Source organism: Nematolebias whitei, chromosome 22 (genome assembly GCF_014905685.2).
Source record: "Nematolebias whitei isolate Nwh7 chromosome 22, NemWhi1, whole genome shotgun sequence".
Classification (NCBI taxonomy): Eukaryota; Metazoa; Chordata; class Actinopteri; order Cyprinodontiformes; family Rivulidae; genus Nematolebias; species Nematolebias whitei.
Window position 1 is genome coordinate 11,922,779 of NC_056519.1, and position 18,432 is coordinate 11,941,210.

Genomic DNA, 18,432 nt, shown 5'->3' on the forward strand with positions numbered 1-18,432 from the left:
TATATACACACACACACACACATATCAGGAGTAAACCAGATATTGAAACATGAAGAATACTAAAAGGAATGCTAACTTTAAACATAATTATAATAATATAATAATTAACATATTTTTAAGACTACTGTCATTCAGCACTGATGCTGTTTGTTGCAGTTTTTATGTAGAAGTACCTAAAATCTTTTTGTCTTTCTTGGGGAGCAAAGAAAAACAAGTAACAAAACTTGCAAATGTATGTTAAAAATAGAAAGATTAACGCACTTAGACATTACCAACAGAAAGGAAATATACTCACTGGATTATGAAGACAGAGCTAAAAAGTAGCATGCTGGTCTGAGAGTATGTATATAAATCCAGAATAAAAGGAATAAATAATCTGAGTAAAGTGATGTCAGATGTGTGAAATCCTGGCTTATCAAACAGTCCAGAAGGTTTTTGTCTTGGGGCGACAGTGGTTAGCACCGTCGCCTTACAGTGAGGTCGCAGGTTTGCTTCCCGGCCTTTCTGTGTGAAGTTTGCATGTTCTTTCCGTGCATGCGTCTGTTTCCTCCCCCACACCAAAAACATACGTTAGGTTAATTAGTACCTAAATTGTAAGTGTGAGTGTGGTTATCTCATTTGTCTCTATGTGTCCCTGTGATGGACTTCCACTCTGTCCAGGATGTACCTATCTCGCTCAGCGACTGCTGGAGATGGGCACCAGCTGCCCCGTGATCCGGGAAGGAAAAAGTGGGTAAAGAAAATGAATGAATGAAGAAATGAATGTGTTTTGCCTTGGATGTCAAAGGTCACGTCTACGCCCAACAGGTCACAGTGTTGTCCTGCCATCCTCCTACACATCCCTTTCTAGGGCTCGGTTGTCCACATTTTCCACTTCTCTTTTACATGTTGAAATTTTGAATCCAGCAAAGCAATAAAAGTAAAAAAAATAATAATAATAAAAAAGGTTGTAATGTCAAACAAATTTGGTCCTTTTCAGACGTCTCCCCAGAAAAAATGCTGCAGTTTGCTCCTCGGGCTGACCTCACATCCTCAGTTTGAAAACAGAATCACACACACAAAAATATTGCACAGAAGATGGATGGATTGGTTAACAGATTGTGGTACTCTCTCTCTCCCCAGAGTATCTCCTCCTCCTCTCCTGCACCACTTTATACCATAATCCAGGCGGGATTAAACCCCTCCTCCCACTATCCCTCCTGTTTTTCCTCTTTCTACATCCCTCTTACAAATTACACACACTGACACATTTATCTTCTAACTCCAATGTCTGTTGTCCCGTCCATCTTTTGCCCCATTTTCATCTTTATCTTCACCAAATTCCACTCAATGTATTTTTTTTTGTTTAGTTAATATAATCTAACCTTCCTTTTTTATAATTTAAACAGTAATGGATGAATACACAAACTGATAGAATTAAGGATGAGAATGATGGAAGGAGGAGAGAGGAAAAGAAAGTTCCTGTGTGATGATTTTTCATTTTTTTAGTTTCTGAGTTTGAGGCTTTTTTAGATGCAGAGACATCTAGTGGATTCTTATACACAGCGCTCATATTGTTCTGCTGACTGTGGTTCCTGCCTTCTCTTGTCATCTGTTTACATTAACTAAACAGAAAACAGGCATATGCTTTGATTTATTTAAATTCACAGCAAAAATATAAATGGAAAATATTACATTTTGTTCATCATCTTAAAAATATCAGATTTTTTGTAGTCTATGTCCAAATGAACTTTTGCTTCCACCTCAAATGAAACTGATTTTTTTAGTTAAGAAGTGTTAAAACATGAGATTTAAATCTTAGCCTGGAAGAAAAAATAATGTCATTTAAAATATCAGCACATTTTCTGCATAATTGCATATTACTAGTGTATTTTCTGATGCAAAGTTTCTGTAGATACATCAAAATTCATGCTCGATGATCCAGGTAAAAAAATCCAACAAAGTTCAGTCAGGTTATCTGGATGGTTTCCTTTTTTTTTTTTTTTGCCAAGATGTTTTGTCCTTCATCCAAAGGACTTCATCAATCCGAGGAGCCACAAAGCCGGTCCCACAAGCAGCACACTCCCTGTGGAAAAAACAGCTTACTGGTGATAAGATGGGTTCTGGGGCCTGCCCTCTCCCCCGTCAACCCGTCTGAGGCTGTGTGCTGCTTGTGGGACTGACTTTGTTTGTGGCTCCTTGGATTGATGAAGTCCTTTGGATGAAGAATGAAACGTCTCGGCAACAAAAAGAACCTGTCCAGATGACCTGATTGAACATTGTTGGTTTCTGTAGATACATTCCAAGTAAAGAATTGTGATTGTTGCCCATTTAAACATTTTTAATATCATCTGCTAAAGAGCTGCCCAGTTTTGTAAAGTTCAAATATAAGAATACAAAACTTAGCATAAGTACTTTAATTGTATTTTTTATTTCTATACAGTAAAAACGTTCCAAATCATTGCAACCCTAACGACATTTCTCAACTTAACGGTAAACCTAACCCAGAAACGACATTCCATTAAGAAGGACCAGGCTTTGGTCCGTATAACGACTACTTATATTAGGAGTTATACACGTGTATATATATATAATGCTTTTATTCCCGTTGAGTCAGATTACTGATGAAGTCCTTCATTTAAGAAGTTTTGTTCCAAATATAATCAGATTTTGTAACAAATGTTAGTCATAATTAAGCATTCTCATTATTTTTGTTAGCAAATTACTTTTTTTATATACTTTAATGTAGGTGTAAATATCACTCAGCATAATCCAGTTTGAGTAAATTGATTTAAAGCACAAGTTGCCACTTGGTTATATTCATTTGATAAGGCCACACTTGTTTTCATCCCATCTTCATTTGCCTACATGTTTATTGTTGCCTGCATACAAACTAGAAAATGACAGAAATAAAAGTACAATGATCCACAAGCAATACATTTACATAAACATGGAGAAACAGGAGCATGCAGACAGTACCCACCTTTGTCCTGCAGAAGCTAATTATATTTCCCCGTTGTAGTTTCCACCCTCGGAGACTTGTTTAAAGGTGAAATTTTCAGCACCGATCCACAAAATGATTAGAGGAATAAAACCACTTGACTCATCAAGTTGAAGTTAAAACGGTTAATGTGGAAAGCTGGAGGGCACCTTCCATCTGAGAATACAAAACCAGCAAAAGTGGAGCCTGCCTGTGTGGGCATGGACACACACACACACACACACACCAGAAATCATTGATTACTCTAAGCCGCCGCTAATAGTCAGCCTTTACTTTTAGCTCCATCAGCTAAACCAATGATCTGGAACCTCCTCGTCTCAGAGAGAAGTTTGTGTGTCTAACTCCTGAAAAACAAAAAGATTCAGTGAGAATTTAGACAAACCTGACGCGAGCTTCAGTATTATATAATTCACGTCAAAATGAATGGTTCCCAGCTTTTGCTGCGCGCTTTAATCCCAAATGGTCCAGGTTTAAAGTCGAGGTTTGCTTTGTTTAAAGGAGCGCGTGGCTGTAAAGTCTAACGGAGTGAGAGATGCCACAGTTTGTTGCGAAAGAGGAAGCAGGAAGGAAGGAGACAAGGATGCTGATGAAAGACGGAGCAGCCTGGGATCATTTCACCCAATACTGACCACAATTCCAGCTACTTTTGAAAACAAAATAAAAGCCTCTAAACTTTCTGAATGGTTTTGTACTTTTGGCTTTTGAAAGAGTCAAAGCATCTCATAACAGCAATCTTATATCAGTAAGTCCTCTCAGATGAGATCATTGTACAGCGAAGAAATTAACACAGGAACCAACAATATTGTGTTGGTTGGAGTTAATATCTTTTTATGCTGCCTTTTCTGTAAAAACCACTGATAAACCACAGAGAACATTACTATTGATTGCTTTAAAACGAGGCAATAAAGTGACATTAAAGCAACTTGAGAAATTGCATTTCCTGCAAAAATGCAGTGTGAATGCTTATTGCTGAAGAACTTGCTGAAAATCAGCTGAAATTAGCTAAAAACATGCTGAAATTTAGCTTAAAATTAAGATCAAGCTTAAATTAGCAGAAGAAAGAAGAAAGAACACACATTTGCTGAATTAGGTTTAAATAAGCATAAATGAGCACAGACGAAATTAGCTTTAAAAAGTTGAAATTAGCAAAATAGCTGAAAATTAGCTGAAAAGGTAGAAAGACGTTTAAACTACCAGAAGGAAGTGGAAGGAGCTGACATGAGCAAAAAAATGTGGAATTAGCTGAAAATGCTAAAAATAGCATAAAACAGCTAAATAGTAACTGAAACAACTGAAACTAGCAGAAATAAGCTGAAAGGAGCATAACAAGCTAAAATTAGTAGAAAGAAGTTAATTAGACTGAAAGTATTAGAAGTTACCACAAAAAACTTGAATTTATCTGAAAACAAATGAAATTAGCTAAAAAATGCTAAGTGAAGCTGAAAAGGTAGAACAAGTTTAAATTAGCAGAAGAAAGCAGAAAGAATACACGTTTGCCCAGTTAGGCAGAAAGAAGCACAAAAAAGTGGGAATTAACTGAATTTTTTTTTTTTTAAATTAGCCAAAAAATAGCTGAATGGTAGCTAAAAAAGCAGAAAGAAGGTTAAATTACCAGAAGGAAGTGGAAAGCACATTTTTGCTGAACTTGGCAGAAAAAAAGTTGAAATTAGTGCAAAAAATGTGGAATTAGCTGAAACATCTATAATTAGTATAAAATCAGTAGCTGGAATAGCAGAAAACGCTGAAATTTGCAGAAAGAATATAGAACACAAAAATGTTGTAGTTAGCAGAAAGAATCTAAAAGAATCACAAAACAGTTAAAGAAACATTTGAAAGTAGCTGAAAAATGTTTAAAATTTGCACAAGGAAGCTGAAAGAAGCTGAAGCAGAACAAAATGTGAAAGGAGCTGTAAAAGGTTGTAAACTGATCTTAAGAGCTGAAGGATGTAAAATGAGCTCAATTGATTTTCTAGTGGCAGAAAAGGCTCAACATTTCAAAAAGCTAAAGTTGCACCAATACCAAAACTCATAACACCCTTTTCCTGAAAGAGCTGAACATTTTTGATACGATTTGTTGAAATAGCACAAAAATTGTGGAACGAGAAAGATGCTGAAAACGTCCTGAAGAAAAATGAATCACAATAGTGTGAATGCTTCATGAGCAGTCACAACAATGAAAGTCTACATTTAGTAATTGGTGAAACGTGAGGTTTCATCCATCCTAAAGAATTATCTTAAACCCACTCAACCAAACAAAACAAACAAGAGGGGAACATTTCATAGCCAATAAAAATATTTATTTCAGTTTTATGGCAAACATCCCAAATAAGAAGAAACTTCAGTAGAAAAACTTTTATTGATATTCTTTTTACATTTGTTTTATATATTGAGAGATATTATAAAGGTTAAAAATAAAGAATTGTTTTGAATTAAAATACTATTGTATTTGACATAAAATGTGTAAAACGGTGATGTTTATTTAAATTGTGGCTGTTTAATCAGTTGCAACATGCTGGTTATTTGGATCAAGAGGGTTTTTTTTTTATTTCAGAGTACAAAAATAGCATTTTATGAAACATATTCTTTAAAGTTGCTGTTTTGAGTTTGGATGCTACTGTATAAAATGGGTGAATACAAGTTTAGTGCGCAAATTATCTATATTTTCTAAAATGATAAGCATCAAACTGCCCTGAGAACAATTACAGGTGCACTGAAATAAACTAGAATATTGTGAAAAAGTTCAGTTTCTTTTGTCAGTCATTTCAGAAAGTGAAACTCATATATTATAAACATTCATTATACATGAGTGAAATACTTCAAGCCTTTATTTTTTTTAATAAATTTGATAATTATGGCTTACCAATACTGAAAATTAGAATATTCTACAGCCAGCTTTTGGTACCTTTGGCAGTGTGGGATGGTGTCGAGTTCTGCAGGAAATTGAAATCATCTCCAAATCAGCAGAAGGAAGCATGAAATCTCTAAAATGTTCTGGTAGATGCTGCGTGGACTGTGGACTTCAGAAAACATAGGGGACCAACGCCAGCAGAAGACATGTCCCCACACCATCACTGACTGTGAAAACTTGCCTCTGGACTTTAAGCAACATGGATTCTGGGCCTCTCCACTCTTCCTCCAGACTGTGGGACCTTGATTTCCAAATGACATGCAGAATTTACTTTCATCTGAAAAAGAGGATATTGAACCACTGAGCAACAGTCCAGTTCTTTTTCTCCTCAGCAGGTAAGATGCTTACGTCTCTGGTTCAGGAGTGGCTTAACTTGAATGTGACATTTATAACTCGTGTTTAGAAGTTAATCATCTGATCAGGGTGTGACTCCAAGAGTTTCGAATAATGAACCTCATCACTATATTCTCATTTTACGAGAATGAAGTTTGTTTTTTCATTACCTGTAAGCCATAATCATCAAAATTACAAGAAAGGCTTGAAATATTTCACTCAGTTTAATGAATCTATACATGTTTCACTTCCTGGAATGATTGACCAAAAAAAAAACTTTTTCACCATATTCTAATTTTTGTTGTTGTTGCTGCACCTGTATTACTGTATGTTTGTATTTGCTTTTATTTTAAATAGTTTGGCTCAATTAAAAGGATAAAAAAAATAAACATATTATTTCACCAAGAACTTGCTTTAAAAATATATTTTAAGCTATATTCATGAATAAAAACCTAAGAGACAACAGCTAGAGGTGCACTTCAGTTCGTTCAAATTTGTCAGTAATGAAGAAATCCCTTTTAGAATATCTAATATTTAAAATCTGCTGTGCCTGTTTGAAAAAAAGCAAAGCTCCAAGTTTAAACTAGCTTTCTGTGAGGTAGTGCAGGTTGACAGTTTCCTGTAGTTTCGTCTGACATTTGTAATCTTCTTTTTTCTTATTGTGCTTCAACGATCAGAATAAAATGACCAAGACTCCCCCCAAAAGATAAAAAGTAGTCCCCCTCCATCCTCTTCAACAACATGCCCCTTCATGAGTGTCAAGATGTCAGTGCAGGTATTTCCCATCACTGAAATAAATTAAATCTAATAAATGTAATGCCTGTTGGCAGTAAAAGAAGCTTTTTAGCTGCTCCCTCCTGCAGGGGTCACCACAGAGAGCAAACTCATGAAATATTTTGCGTTTTTTTTTTTTTTTTTTTTACGTTGCATGCTGTTCCTGGGTTCAAACCTACAACCTCAGGATTACAAAACCGCAGCCAGAGCCTAATGTGTTGACACAGGCTACAAGGAAGGAGAAATCAATGGAATAATGTAAACGTCTTGAAAAAACGGTGAAAGTGCTGCAATGGTTTGCCTTCGTTAAAAACGGATTTGCTCCAAAAAAAATTTCCACCTACAAGACAGTATAGTTAGAACACGTTTGATTTGCACCAAAGTCGTGTCTTTTAATAGTTTTTTTTTCTAACGAAAGTGTAACTTTGATATGAAAAGATACATTTAATAATTTATTTTACGTTTTTGCACACTGATAAGATTCCGGCTGCCTGACGAGTGTGAATCGAAGCAGGAGCAGGTACGTCCACATTAGTTTTCAGAGTAAGCCTTTGCACAGGGAGCGTGTGGAAACAGAGGGTGTGAAGAGTCATCAGTACTTGCTGCTGGAGTCGTTAGCAAAGCGGCTGACGTATGCTTCATAGATGGAGTCCAGGAATGAGCCGTCAGTCTGAAACACAGTAAGTAAGCAACTTGGTACTGCAGGATTTACGATCAAACAAAAACAAATGTTCATGTGATGCGTGGGCCTGTCGCGATAAACAATAAATCAATTAATCACATGATAAATTAAAATTATCAACCTCATTTTCATTTATCGGCTTTATTGTTTCTTTGTGTCTCTCTCTTTCTACTGAAGACACTGGATGACAAAAGGCTCAACTCCGTGCTCGTCACTGACCCTCACTTTCTCTTCTCTTGAAAAAATGTTTTAACCATCCAAAATCGAGTTTTTGGATTGTTAAAAGCAGCTAAGCTACGAGCTAAGCTAACAGGCCGACCTTGGGGAAAAAATCTCTGTCTTGTCGAAGCTCCAAAATTTACAGTTGAAACCCGTGTCTTTATGTAAAAAGTTGTTTTTCTCTGCAAAAACTTGTTTACTGATTTTTTTATTAAAAGCTTTGTGTGAAAAATGCTATGCTAAAGAGCTCAAACCACACTGAGCGTCCGCCATTTTGAGAACCGAAGACGTGACAGCCCATGTCACATCAAGGGGCCTCCCACAAATTTTTCTTAAAGAGGCACGCTGCTCGCTCCCTCACTATCCATCCTTCGGTTCAAACGGTCTTATACTGCCATGTGGTGATCGAAAAAAGGTACTACGCGCAAAACAAATTAAACATTTCTTCTTAAATTTGACAGTAATTGCTAATTATTGTCAAATTTCAAACAATATTATTGTTTATCGCAATAATTTCCGAGACAATTAATTGCCCAGCAAAATTTGTTATCGTGACAGGCCTAGTGATGCATGAGAGCACAGATTTAAAAATATAAACAGAAATACAACGATTTACCTGGATCAGATGCAGTAGCGCTGCTTGAAGTTGGCTTCTAGAAAGTGCTTTGACCTCGTCCTGCAGGGGAGGTCTACACAGACTTGTGGGACCAGAGCAGCTGTCCTGAGCAGCTCTGCTGCTCAACTTTGTCTGAGTGAACACACTGGGAGAAAGGAGCATAGTAGGAGCTACAGTGGCGGGTATCCTCTTGGGGGAGATGACCTGCACACACAGGGAATAGTTTTTTTCTTTTTTATTAAAGTTATAATCTAATGCAATCTGTCCTTAGTGCCCCATCGTTCCTGCAGTCAAAGTCAAACACTAACTTCAGCTTTACCTGAAGCTGCAACGCAGCCTTTTGACCTGTGGAAGCCATGGTCAGGTGTGGAACCGTGCCTGAAGAAGAGCCTGCATCCTGATGATGGTTGGGCCCCATGAATCGAGGCGCCAGTCCTGGATAGGGCCGAGGTGGATCGTGAGAGATCAGGTTCTGTTCCTGCTGGACCAGCTGGAGTTTGTGGAGTAGCTCATGAGGCGACACCACACCTTGCATCTGGGAGGACAGAGCTGATAAGAGAGCATTAGGGCTGATTCCAGGACTTCTTGTTGGAGTATTCAAAGAGTAAGGATCTAAGTAGATCAAATTTGGTATTTGTGTCAACAAATGTGTGAATACTGACATTAACACAGATTCCTCACCTGTTCCCAGTGCTGTACAAGACGTCTGATGGTTGTTCTGCGTTTCTGTTTGAGACTTTGTGAGGTGGAATAAAAGTGGCTGGGTTTGTTGCCCTTGAAGGTGCGAACAGGACACAGAATCTGCTCCAAGCTGGGAGGGGAGAAGAGGGTTCTGCTGCAGAGGAGGAGGGTTGGAGCAACAAGGAGAAGCAGCGGAGGAGAAGGAGGTGGCGAGCTGAGGAGCTGGGTGGGTTTGGAAAAGTCTTTTTATTGGGTCATGCTGCAGCTGGTGCTGGTGGTGATGAGGGTGGTGCTCGTGGTGGTGGTACAGGTGGTGATGGTGGTGTTCAAGTGGCACCCCGTTATCGCACAGCCGGTTCTCGGGGGACTCCGACACAGTCTGAAGCACGCCCCCAACCCCTGTGACCCCCCTCTGCCCCTGCATTAGCTTTGCGATGGCCGGACAGTGCTGAGGTTGGTTCAACGGCTGCTGACGAGCTGCAGTGGGGCTCTGAAGCGCAGCTACGACACTTTCGTCTTCCCCAGCTTCCAGCCCGACCCCCCCACCTGAACTCGCTGTGAGGGCGACGTTACCTGGAGCAGACGTCACATTTCTGCCAGAGCTTACCGCATCGTCATAGGTCAATGTGCGAGCCACAGGTGGGCGTGTGACTTTTCCTGTAGACGTGGACGCTGTCACAGGAAGGGCAGCGTTGGATTTAGTGTGTTGAAGCTGATGTTGAGACTGAGAGCCAAACAGAGTGGCCAAGGAGAGAGTCTTGTGCTCTGCACCCTCACTGTCCTGGAAGAGAAAAACAGAGTGGGCGTAAGATGGAGAACAACAGAACTGTATGTTACAATGAGTTGACACGGAGACTGTATTTGATACCTGAGTATTCGGTTTTACTGGTATTGGTTTGATCAGGTTTGGGTTTCCACACAGAACACTGCTTCCACCAATCTCCTTTGGCTCTGAGGTAGAATTTTCCTGACAGACACAGGTAGGAGACTAAATTAACGTGCCCAGAAATTTTCATTAATATGTCAAAGAAATAGAGAATAAACACAGAACATCTAGAAATACTTTACACAACAGCTAATGTATTAGTTGTCAAAATGAAGAAATGTAAATTAAAATGTTTAATTTTACAGATTTTCATTTTGACTCATTGTTCTGGTTTCTTTGCCTTAAGCCTAAATAAACCATTGTTGCCCCCATACCTTGTTATATTCTGAGCGTGCTTTGGTCAACATCTGGATAATGTCCACTGCGCTTGCATCATTATTTCCTCCTTCTCCTCCACCACTAGCAGCTCTTCCTCCTGCTGCTCTTCGTCCTCCTGGAGACAACCAACCCCCCCGAGACTGAGCCACGAACTGCTCCTGCTGAGTCAAACTGGACAAAAAAAAAAAAAAAACACAATCAGTTAGAACCTGACGATCTTTGTTACTCAGATTTTAAAAAAATCAAATGACAAATTTAAATGTAGGGATAAAGTGCAGATTCGTAGGATTTACTTAAAGTATGTAGACATAAATTGTAGGAAAATAAATTACAGTTCATAAAAACAAAACAGTCTACAGAAAGACAAGCTTTTAGTTAGAGGGTTAACTCTGTATCGTTTACACCTAATGTGTGCTTCAGCAAAAATATTGGTGCATCTTTGAGAAACTTGTTAGATGAAAACTATAGAAAGTGTAGGTGCTGCTCTTTAGATTCAGTAAAAGAAAAACCCCAGCTGTACTGCTGATGTTTAAGTTTTCTCATGATATACTTTGTAACAGAAATACTTTCATAGAAACTAAAAAAAATGCTACACTTACATCTTCATCCTTTGGGCAATACGTTGACAGTCCTGCTTGTCATAGAACCAAATGCCATGGATAATCACTGGGGAAGAAAGACACAATGTGTTTGTACGACAGAGACGATGATGAATTTGTAACCATTTTCATTATATAAAAAAAAAAGCTAACTAAATTTTGTGGTTTGCAATAATAGCCCAGACAATGGGGGGAAAGAAAAGTTAATGAAACTGCCTCGTCAGTCCTGAGATGTGCTCAACAAGTAAGGTCAGCAGACAACAAAATGAGTATGTCGACCTCCCATACCCTTATAATCAAATAACTACACAGACATGCAACAGCTCAATTTTGTTATGATGACATCAGAGCAGACGCAACACAGAGTTCAAAATGAGTCATATTCCCAGCCAAGTCAATGGGAACAGCAGCCAGCAGTGCCATTATATAGTGAAACATGAGCCCCAGGAGTCTCTTTAACTGCATCAACATGGTCAGCAAGACAGGGGGAAAAGTAACGTGGTTTGGTCACAAGCTTAGAAAGTAGGTTACACAGAGAGTAATGCTACTATTTTCATGTGTTTGTTGTTTTGTTTTTCTCAGAAGCTAAATTTGTCATACAACTCTAATAAAATCTGGCAAAAAAAAGATGCATTATGTTCAAACATCTCTTACCAGTTACTTAAAAACATCCCTCAGAGCTGATAAACATGTTCAAGCAGAACAGAAGCGCATCATGTGACGTATTAATGTATGGGGTCTCATTAACCCTCTACTCATGTTCAACTTCCTATATTTCTTTTGAATTTAACTCAAAGAATTGCTTAGATTATATTGTTTCTACAACAATCCTTTTATGAAGCGAAATATGAGATGTCAGTGACGCAAAATATTGTATGTAAAAAAAGAATTATGATCATTTACACATTTCTACCCATAAAGAAAAACAAAATAACTTTATATCACAGCTACAGCCTTTACTGGACAACCAGTTGTGAAGCCAACAATTGACGCACAATAATTAAAGGTAATTGTTTTTTATTAGCATAATCAATCTTTATGCATAGCTGTCACTAACTTGATAGTCATCATAGGCTCCTGATAACCGTATCATGCCAAATTTACTTTTAGCCTATTTTATTGTGACTCAAATCACATTGAACTAGGGCTGGGCGATATGAACCAAAATTAATATCTCTATATTTTTCTTAGATAAATCGCGATATACGATATATATCGATATTCCAAGTTCATGGCAAAAACCAACGGAGACATGTTCCTATTTTTAGTATTTTACACCATTTTACAACGTTGCTGTTTTTGTTTCAATTTTCTTTTATGATTGTCTACTGTTGTCATCAATCTTTGTTAAAATCAGGTTTCTCTTGTCAATGAGTCCTGGAAGCTCAGTGAGACTAACCTGTATAAATAAAGGCTGAATGAAAACATGAGCTTGACAGATATGATATGAAAATACAGTATAAGCCTGGTTAATAGCTAAGTAAGATGGTTAGAGTGACATGCTTATGTGATAATAGACTGGATCAGTCAGATGCTGTAAACCTAAAAAGAATAAACGTAGAACATGCTCAGGCAGAATATGAAGCAGTGAAGGAGAAATAAGCATGGAGGCATCAAAAGAGGATAAAGCCAGTGATCACAAGCTAAAACCTGAAAACGACCTACTATGGCGCTTTTTAAAATCGAACGGTAAAGAGAAACGCATGCATAAAGACTAGATTCAAGTGATGACAATGCTGTGTGGTAGATATAGTTAGCACAGACACACATTCCCAAACCAACAGACAAGAACACAGAGGTCAATGAGGATGAGGGGAACAGACCAAGCGAGGGGAGGCAGACATGCACGCTGAGTTAAGTTGAGCCTGGGAAATCAGCTCTGTACCAAATAAGTAGCTGCAGAGAGACTGATTGGTGGAGCCAGAGCCACTTAGTGTTCAATGGGGATGAAACTGTTTGACAGAGCCTGAGAGATACACACAGCTCAGGTCAGGCAGCTGGAAAATTGAAGAAAAATGAGCAAAATGGATAGAAAGAAGTGAGGTGTTAGAGAGGGGACATTATAAAGTCCATCAAAATGGGAACACGTAGATCTCGGGAGCTCTCCGGCTGTCAGGTAATATTGTACAGACTGAGTTTTGCTAATGATGGAAAAATGTTGAACTGAAGTGACGGAAAAGAGCCGGACAAGAATTTCTTGACATTTTAAGACATTTTCTTTGACCTGTCCTTGTCGAGCTGCTCATAAAAAGGATCATCTAAAAAGCATTTTAAAGTGTTTTGCATTGCTTACCACTACTCCTGAAGAAAGCAATAATGTGGTGGGAATGCTGACTCCTTCCATGTGGAACATCTATTTTAGCCGAAAAGAAGAGGAAGATTGAACTGGCGGAACGAAAGCGGGGAGGAGGACTACAACTAGTAGCACCGATAAAACTGTGCTAAAGAGAAAAGAGGGGGAGCTCCAGTCTGGTTTTTGGACAGCGACAGACAAAGTCGAAGGGACGTTCGAAATTAAGTTTTAAGCTAAGAATAAAAAAAAAACCTCAATCGAATGACCTTGTGGCACGAAAACTTCAAAAGCAAACCGAAATTCAGGACAGACACAAAGACGGGTGAGGACTTCCAAATCTTGGCAGGTCTCTTAAAACACTCTTTATTTCTAGTTTGAAAAAATTCATTTGGAAAACTCAATGATCACCGGTCCAGAGAAGTCTGCCTACCCTTCAGGGAGCGAGACAGTGCAGCCAAGATCGTGTTACTGCTGGAACCTGAATGTATCAGAAGATTTAAATTTGATTTACAAGGATTTAAATTGTGCTTGGCAACACAACAATAGCATTGAGCTGTAAGCCAAATCTAACCAGTGGAACTACTCTAAGAATACTTTGGTGATTGGGTTTAAAAATAAAAACGCAAACAGACTTTTAGGTAGCTGGGATGTCCAATTTATTGTTTAAAGAGAATTATCGTGACTACTTTGAAGCGCTGACATGGACAGATTCTGAAACTAGCAGCAAAGAAGACACGATTGTGGCAACTTTACATCTTCTACCTGAGGCTTGACTGCAGACCAGGCCTAAAGAGGTCGTGCCTCTGCTGCTGGGACAGACAACTTCATTCAACTTCAAGGACTTTCACACAGTGCCATCAGTGCATCATCATCTGAAAGTCTTTGTTTTGTGGTGTTACATCATTTATGGCAACATTTTTACTGAATTGTTTGGCAAGGAAAACACTTTTCAAGTGCTTTAAATTAGGATCGGTTCAAAGCAAGCTGTGGATAGACGGAAAGAATAGTAACTGTTAAAACTGCAGCAGGACCATGCTGAAAGGCCTGTTTCAGACGAAGCTTAAACACGAGAGGCTGGAGGAGGAACCTGAAGTCAGATACAAGGGCTTGTTGGTGTCCGAGAAAGACCTGGGATACACGTTTGTCCGACCTGGAGGTAAGTCCGTCCCTACATGCGTTATTCAAAAGACTTAAGGTTTTAAACTAAACTCAATGTAAAATGAATAAAGCACGAGACATAAATGACAAATTTAATTATAAAGCAAACACGCTAAATATCTCAAAGGTGATTAAATGCATTCAGCAGCAAAGGCCAAAAATCAAGGCACTCCCACTGCTGAGGTTTGGGAACTTGCTCTCTGAGATAATGGACAACTTCTCCAAGGCTGTAAGTGCCTCGAGAAGGGAATGTTAAAAGCCTCGGGCTCCAGAGGACAGTGAAATAACGTCTTGCTCAGACTAAATTTCTCCCCCCAGAATCTTGCCTTGTTCTGCGGCATATCTCCACTGTTTATTTTTAGCATTTGGTGCCGCTCTCTGCCAACCACCATTCCAGGAAGTTGCAGCAGCTCCGAGGGCTACATGTTTGTCTAATGATAAGATTCCACGACCCTTCTACCGACAGGTCACAGTGCACTGGGACTGGCAGCCAACTACTAACAAATCGGATGTCAGCCAAGAAAAACACATTTTCTGTGACCTAATTTGCTAAGATGTTCACGAATTGTTATGCAACTCTTGCTTTGTGTGTATTAGTGCATTTAAGAGGCGGTTTCTCAGTTCAAATGCAATACTGTGTACTATGTTTTAAATCTAAATCCAGATTGTTAACAATTTGTCTAAATCATGGCAGTGAGTGATAAAAATCAGTCTGATTACAACAATTATTTATATCTCCTTTTTTTTGGCTTTTAACAATCAGCCTGTAATCAAAGCAATCAGTTGAAGCTACCATTAGCTTTGCTTTATACCCCCTCCTTAACTCGCATAACTTAATACTTCTTTTTAAACTGAGGAAACAGTCATAAACTGTGGCGTGATTACTGGTTTTAAGTGTTTTAACATTTATTTCCTTCCCACGACAAGTGATTCAGTCTCTTGTCTAAAACTCCTGCTCCATTACCGATGCTCTGACCGCAGGTTAGCACTCGTACATTTCATCTTTAATTAGCTCAGTGTAGCTTTAAAAACAGGCAGAAAAGGTGCAAACCATCAAAGAACAGGGATCAAAGCAGGCGTAAGCAATCCATTTCCACCTGCCTTTTTCAGAACCTGATGGAGAGTCTAAAGATACAGAAGACGGCAGGGGGAGTCTCTGTCTGTCAGTGACTTCTGCATCGGTGTGTGTTTAGATTTTCAGTGACCGTTGTGTTTTATCTAATCTCTGCTGGCTGCTTTTGTAGTGTTGTCAGACTCTTGTCCCACAGGCACACTTAGAGATGTGATTGTGTGAGTGGGAGCCATATGGACGTCTCAGGGAAAGTTGGGCTGATAAAATGGGCCTAGCTCCTTAAATGGAATTATCAGATCCCTTTAAAATGATCTGCATATTACTCGTTTAAAACATTATCAGACTTCCTTGCTGCTGCAGTAAATTAACATGCTCCCTTTTCCTTGAGACATGACCTCATTTCAAAGTCACATAAATATCACATTTGGCTTCTGAGAAATATTACAAGCAATCTCAGGAGCACAATTTGATGGCAGTTTGAACAGCAAGGGGAGTTTAAAAAAGTTAATAATAGACTAAGTGCTGAGACTGATCTACATGACAATCATAAGTTACAGCTAATTTGACACAAATACTGAAACTGGACTCGTTTTTTTTTTAAAGATGTTATAGAAAATAATGCAAAGCAAAGAAAAATGATAATCACAAAAAGTTTCAAGAGCAGACTAAGTGAACTGCTTTGATATTTCTCTAGGTCAACTTTCTCTAATTTTTCCTCATGACACCCCAAACCCTTCATTTTGGTTTGTGTAATTTATCATTTCACCCAGCCATTATGATATTAACTCTGAAGAAAACATTTTTACTCAAACTGTAGTACACCGAGTAGTATGAAAAGTATATAAAACACAGCAATTCACAATGAAATGAGAGAGTGATGTCATCAGTAGAGATTCAGTTTGTTCTATCAATCATATTTAGCACGTTTCATAGAGGTCAAATGCAATTCAAAATCCTTAACAGCAGACAAAAATAGCTCTAGTAGCTTTTGATCTGCTCTGTGGAACACCTAAAAGAGAGGAACCAAGATCTGGGGTGTCGTCCTGATTCGTAAACCAAAACCGTCTCTGTGGCATTGTCCAGTGCTCAGCCATGGAAGACCTGGCCTTATAAACCAATAAAATAATTTTTAAAATTAATCATAAAATTAACAGGCAGCCAGTGTAAGGACTTTAGAATTGGAATAATTTGAGCCTTCTTTCTAGTCTTAGTCAGCACTCTTGCTGCAGAATAATATGACAGGACAAGAAAACTAAAAACTAATATAAACAAAAAAGTGCATTAAGCCTTACATCGTGCATTGCGGTAAAGCAGGAAAGGGTCCTGAAGCTGGAAATCCAGATCTTTTGTGATGGGCTCGGTCAAGTTCTCCATGCTGAGTCTATTCATGATGGTGAATCCATGTCTGGGAGATGCCAACCTGATATTAAAGGAGGTTGAAATACAGGAAATCTTGGTAAAGAACATAATTTATAAGAACATGGAAAACTGAAAACAAACTGAATTTAGCCATGTAATGAATTGCACTGATGGTCATTTGTCATAATGCAAACATTACTTGCTTTTACTAAATTCCAATTGTGGGTAATTGTAAAGAAACCTTTTCTAAACGTTTTAATTAGCAAAAAGTACAAAATTTACCAAGGTGACAATAAAATTAGATAAGACAAAACAAAAAAAAAAAACCACTACAACAAACTACTGAATAATAAAACCAATTTTACAATTTTAAATTATTATATTACCTTGTGTAGATAAAAAGGGTACCTTCTACTTCTGTCTTTTCCTAAAAGTAGCAAAAGCAAACACATTATAAGTAAATAAAAAAAAAGAATGAGGTCAATGTTGTCTCAATGTTTGGTTACGTCTGTCCCAGATATTTATACTGTCAAAACACAAAAACTGATAATCTTATAACAAACTGACAAGTTTACCAAGTTTACTTCATAACTATCACAGCAAACCTTTTTGTCTTTAGAGGTGCAATATTAAAAATCATCTGGAAAAATAACCTTTAAAAAAAAATCAATTAATTGACCTTTAAAAACTCTGCGTTGTTTACGCCACTAAATTAAATCTATGTATTAGTGACACAAAACGCGCCTACCAGACAGGTGAAGCTAAGCTAAGTTAGCATATGGCATATTTAACAGGTCTTCAGACTTACCCATTCATTTGCCCTGTTGTTATAAGTATATAGGGCTACTTGGCTGGCCACGTCCACGATATTATTTATATAAGGGTCTTGTCGCTGCAAAGCAGCTAAACTTATATCCAGTCCTTTGGCAGCAAGGTAGCTGTTGCTAGCTGCTGCCATTGTTTCCTAATGGAGACGTTAGCTAGCTAAATAACTAGCTTTAGTGAGTATCGACTCACAGATAAAAACAAATAAAATCTAAATCTAAAAACACAGCTTTATCGATTAATGAGGTTGTTTAAAAAAGGGCAATCAATATATATTTGTTTAGAATTTTCGAGCTCCAACTGTCATGTTTAGCCAGAGACAGATTGTAAACAACGCAGACATGAGTAGCCGCCCGCTGCACAGCAAGTTTCAATCCTGATCAATCGACTATGAAAAATCGATTGGTGTGGGGAAAACCCGCATGATTTTTCGGTTATTAAAAACATGGAACAAAATCGATTGCGCGATGTACAATGTAACCACTGACAATCATGCTGGTTCGTTTTATTTGATTTGAGCAATACATAATAAAAAAAATATACAAACTGCGTCTTTATGCCACTCATTGCCTTTAAATGTGACTAAACTACCCTCTGTGACTGACTGAAAATTATGATTATGTGAAGAAAAAAAAATCTAATTACATAAAGTAGTCCATCATTTTAAAATCTACTTTTGCGTTTTCTTTAAGCTTTGTTTTACATTTATTTGCATGTAATACGTCTTTG

The 18,432-nt window shown here is 38.1% G+C and overlaps 2 protein-coding genes across 2 annotated transcripts in view; both read right to left on the bottom strand.

Annotated features, from left to right (window-relative positions):
• Positions 1–509, bottom strand: part of cacna2d4a (calcium channel, voltage-dependent, alpha 2/delta subunit 4a) — a 104,758-nt gene extending 104,249 nt beyond the window's left edge. The window contains exon 1 of the mRNA XM_037695881.1: positions 296–509. The gene's annotated coding sequence lies outside the window, so the exon portion shown is untranslated. The remainder of the gene's footprint in view (positions 1–295) is intronic.
• A 6,981-nt stretch (positions 510–7,490) lies between these two features.
• Positions 7,491–17,837, bottom strand: dcp1b (decapping mRNA 1B). Its single transcript, XM_037695827.1, has 10 exons — positions 17,687–17,837; positions 17,265–17,305; positions 16,812–16,939; positions 10,997–11,063; positions 10,394–10,568; positions 10,062–10,160; positions 9,194–9,974; positions 8,832–9,061; positions 8,513–8,716; positions 7,491–7,665 (listed from the first exon to the last, which is right to left on the bottom strand). The coding sequence occupies exons 1-10, from the start codon at positions 17,834–17,836 to the stop codon at positions 7,588–7,590; spliced, it is 1,953 nt and encodes a 650-aa protein (XP_037551755.1). The 5' UTR covers position 17,837; the 3' UTR covers positions 7,491–7,587.
• Positions 17,838–18,432: the final 595 nt, after the last annotated feature.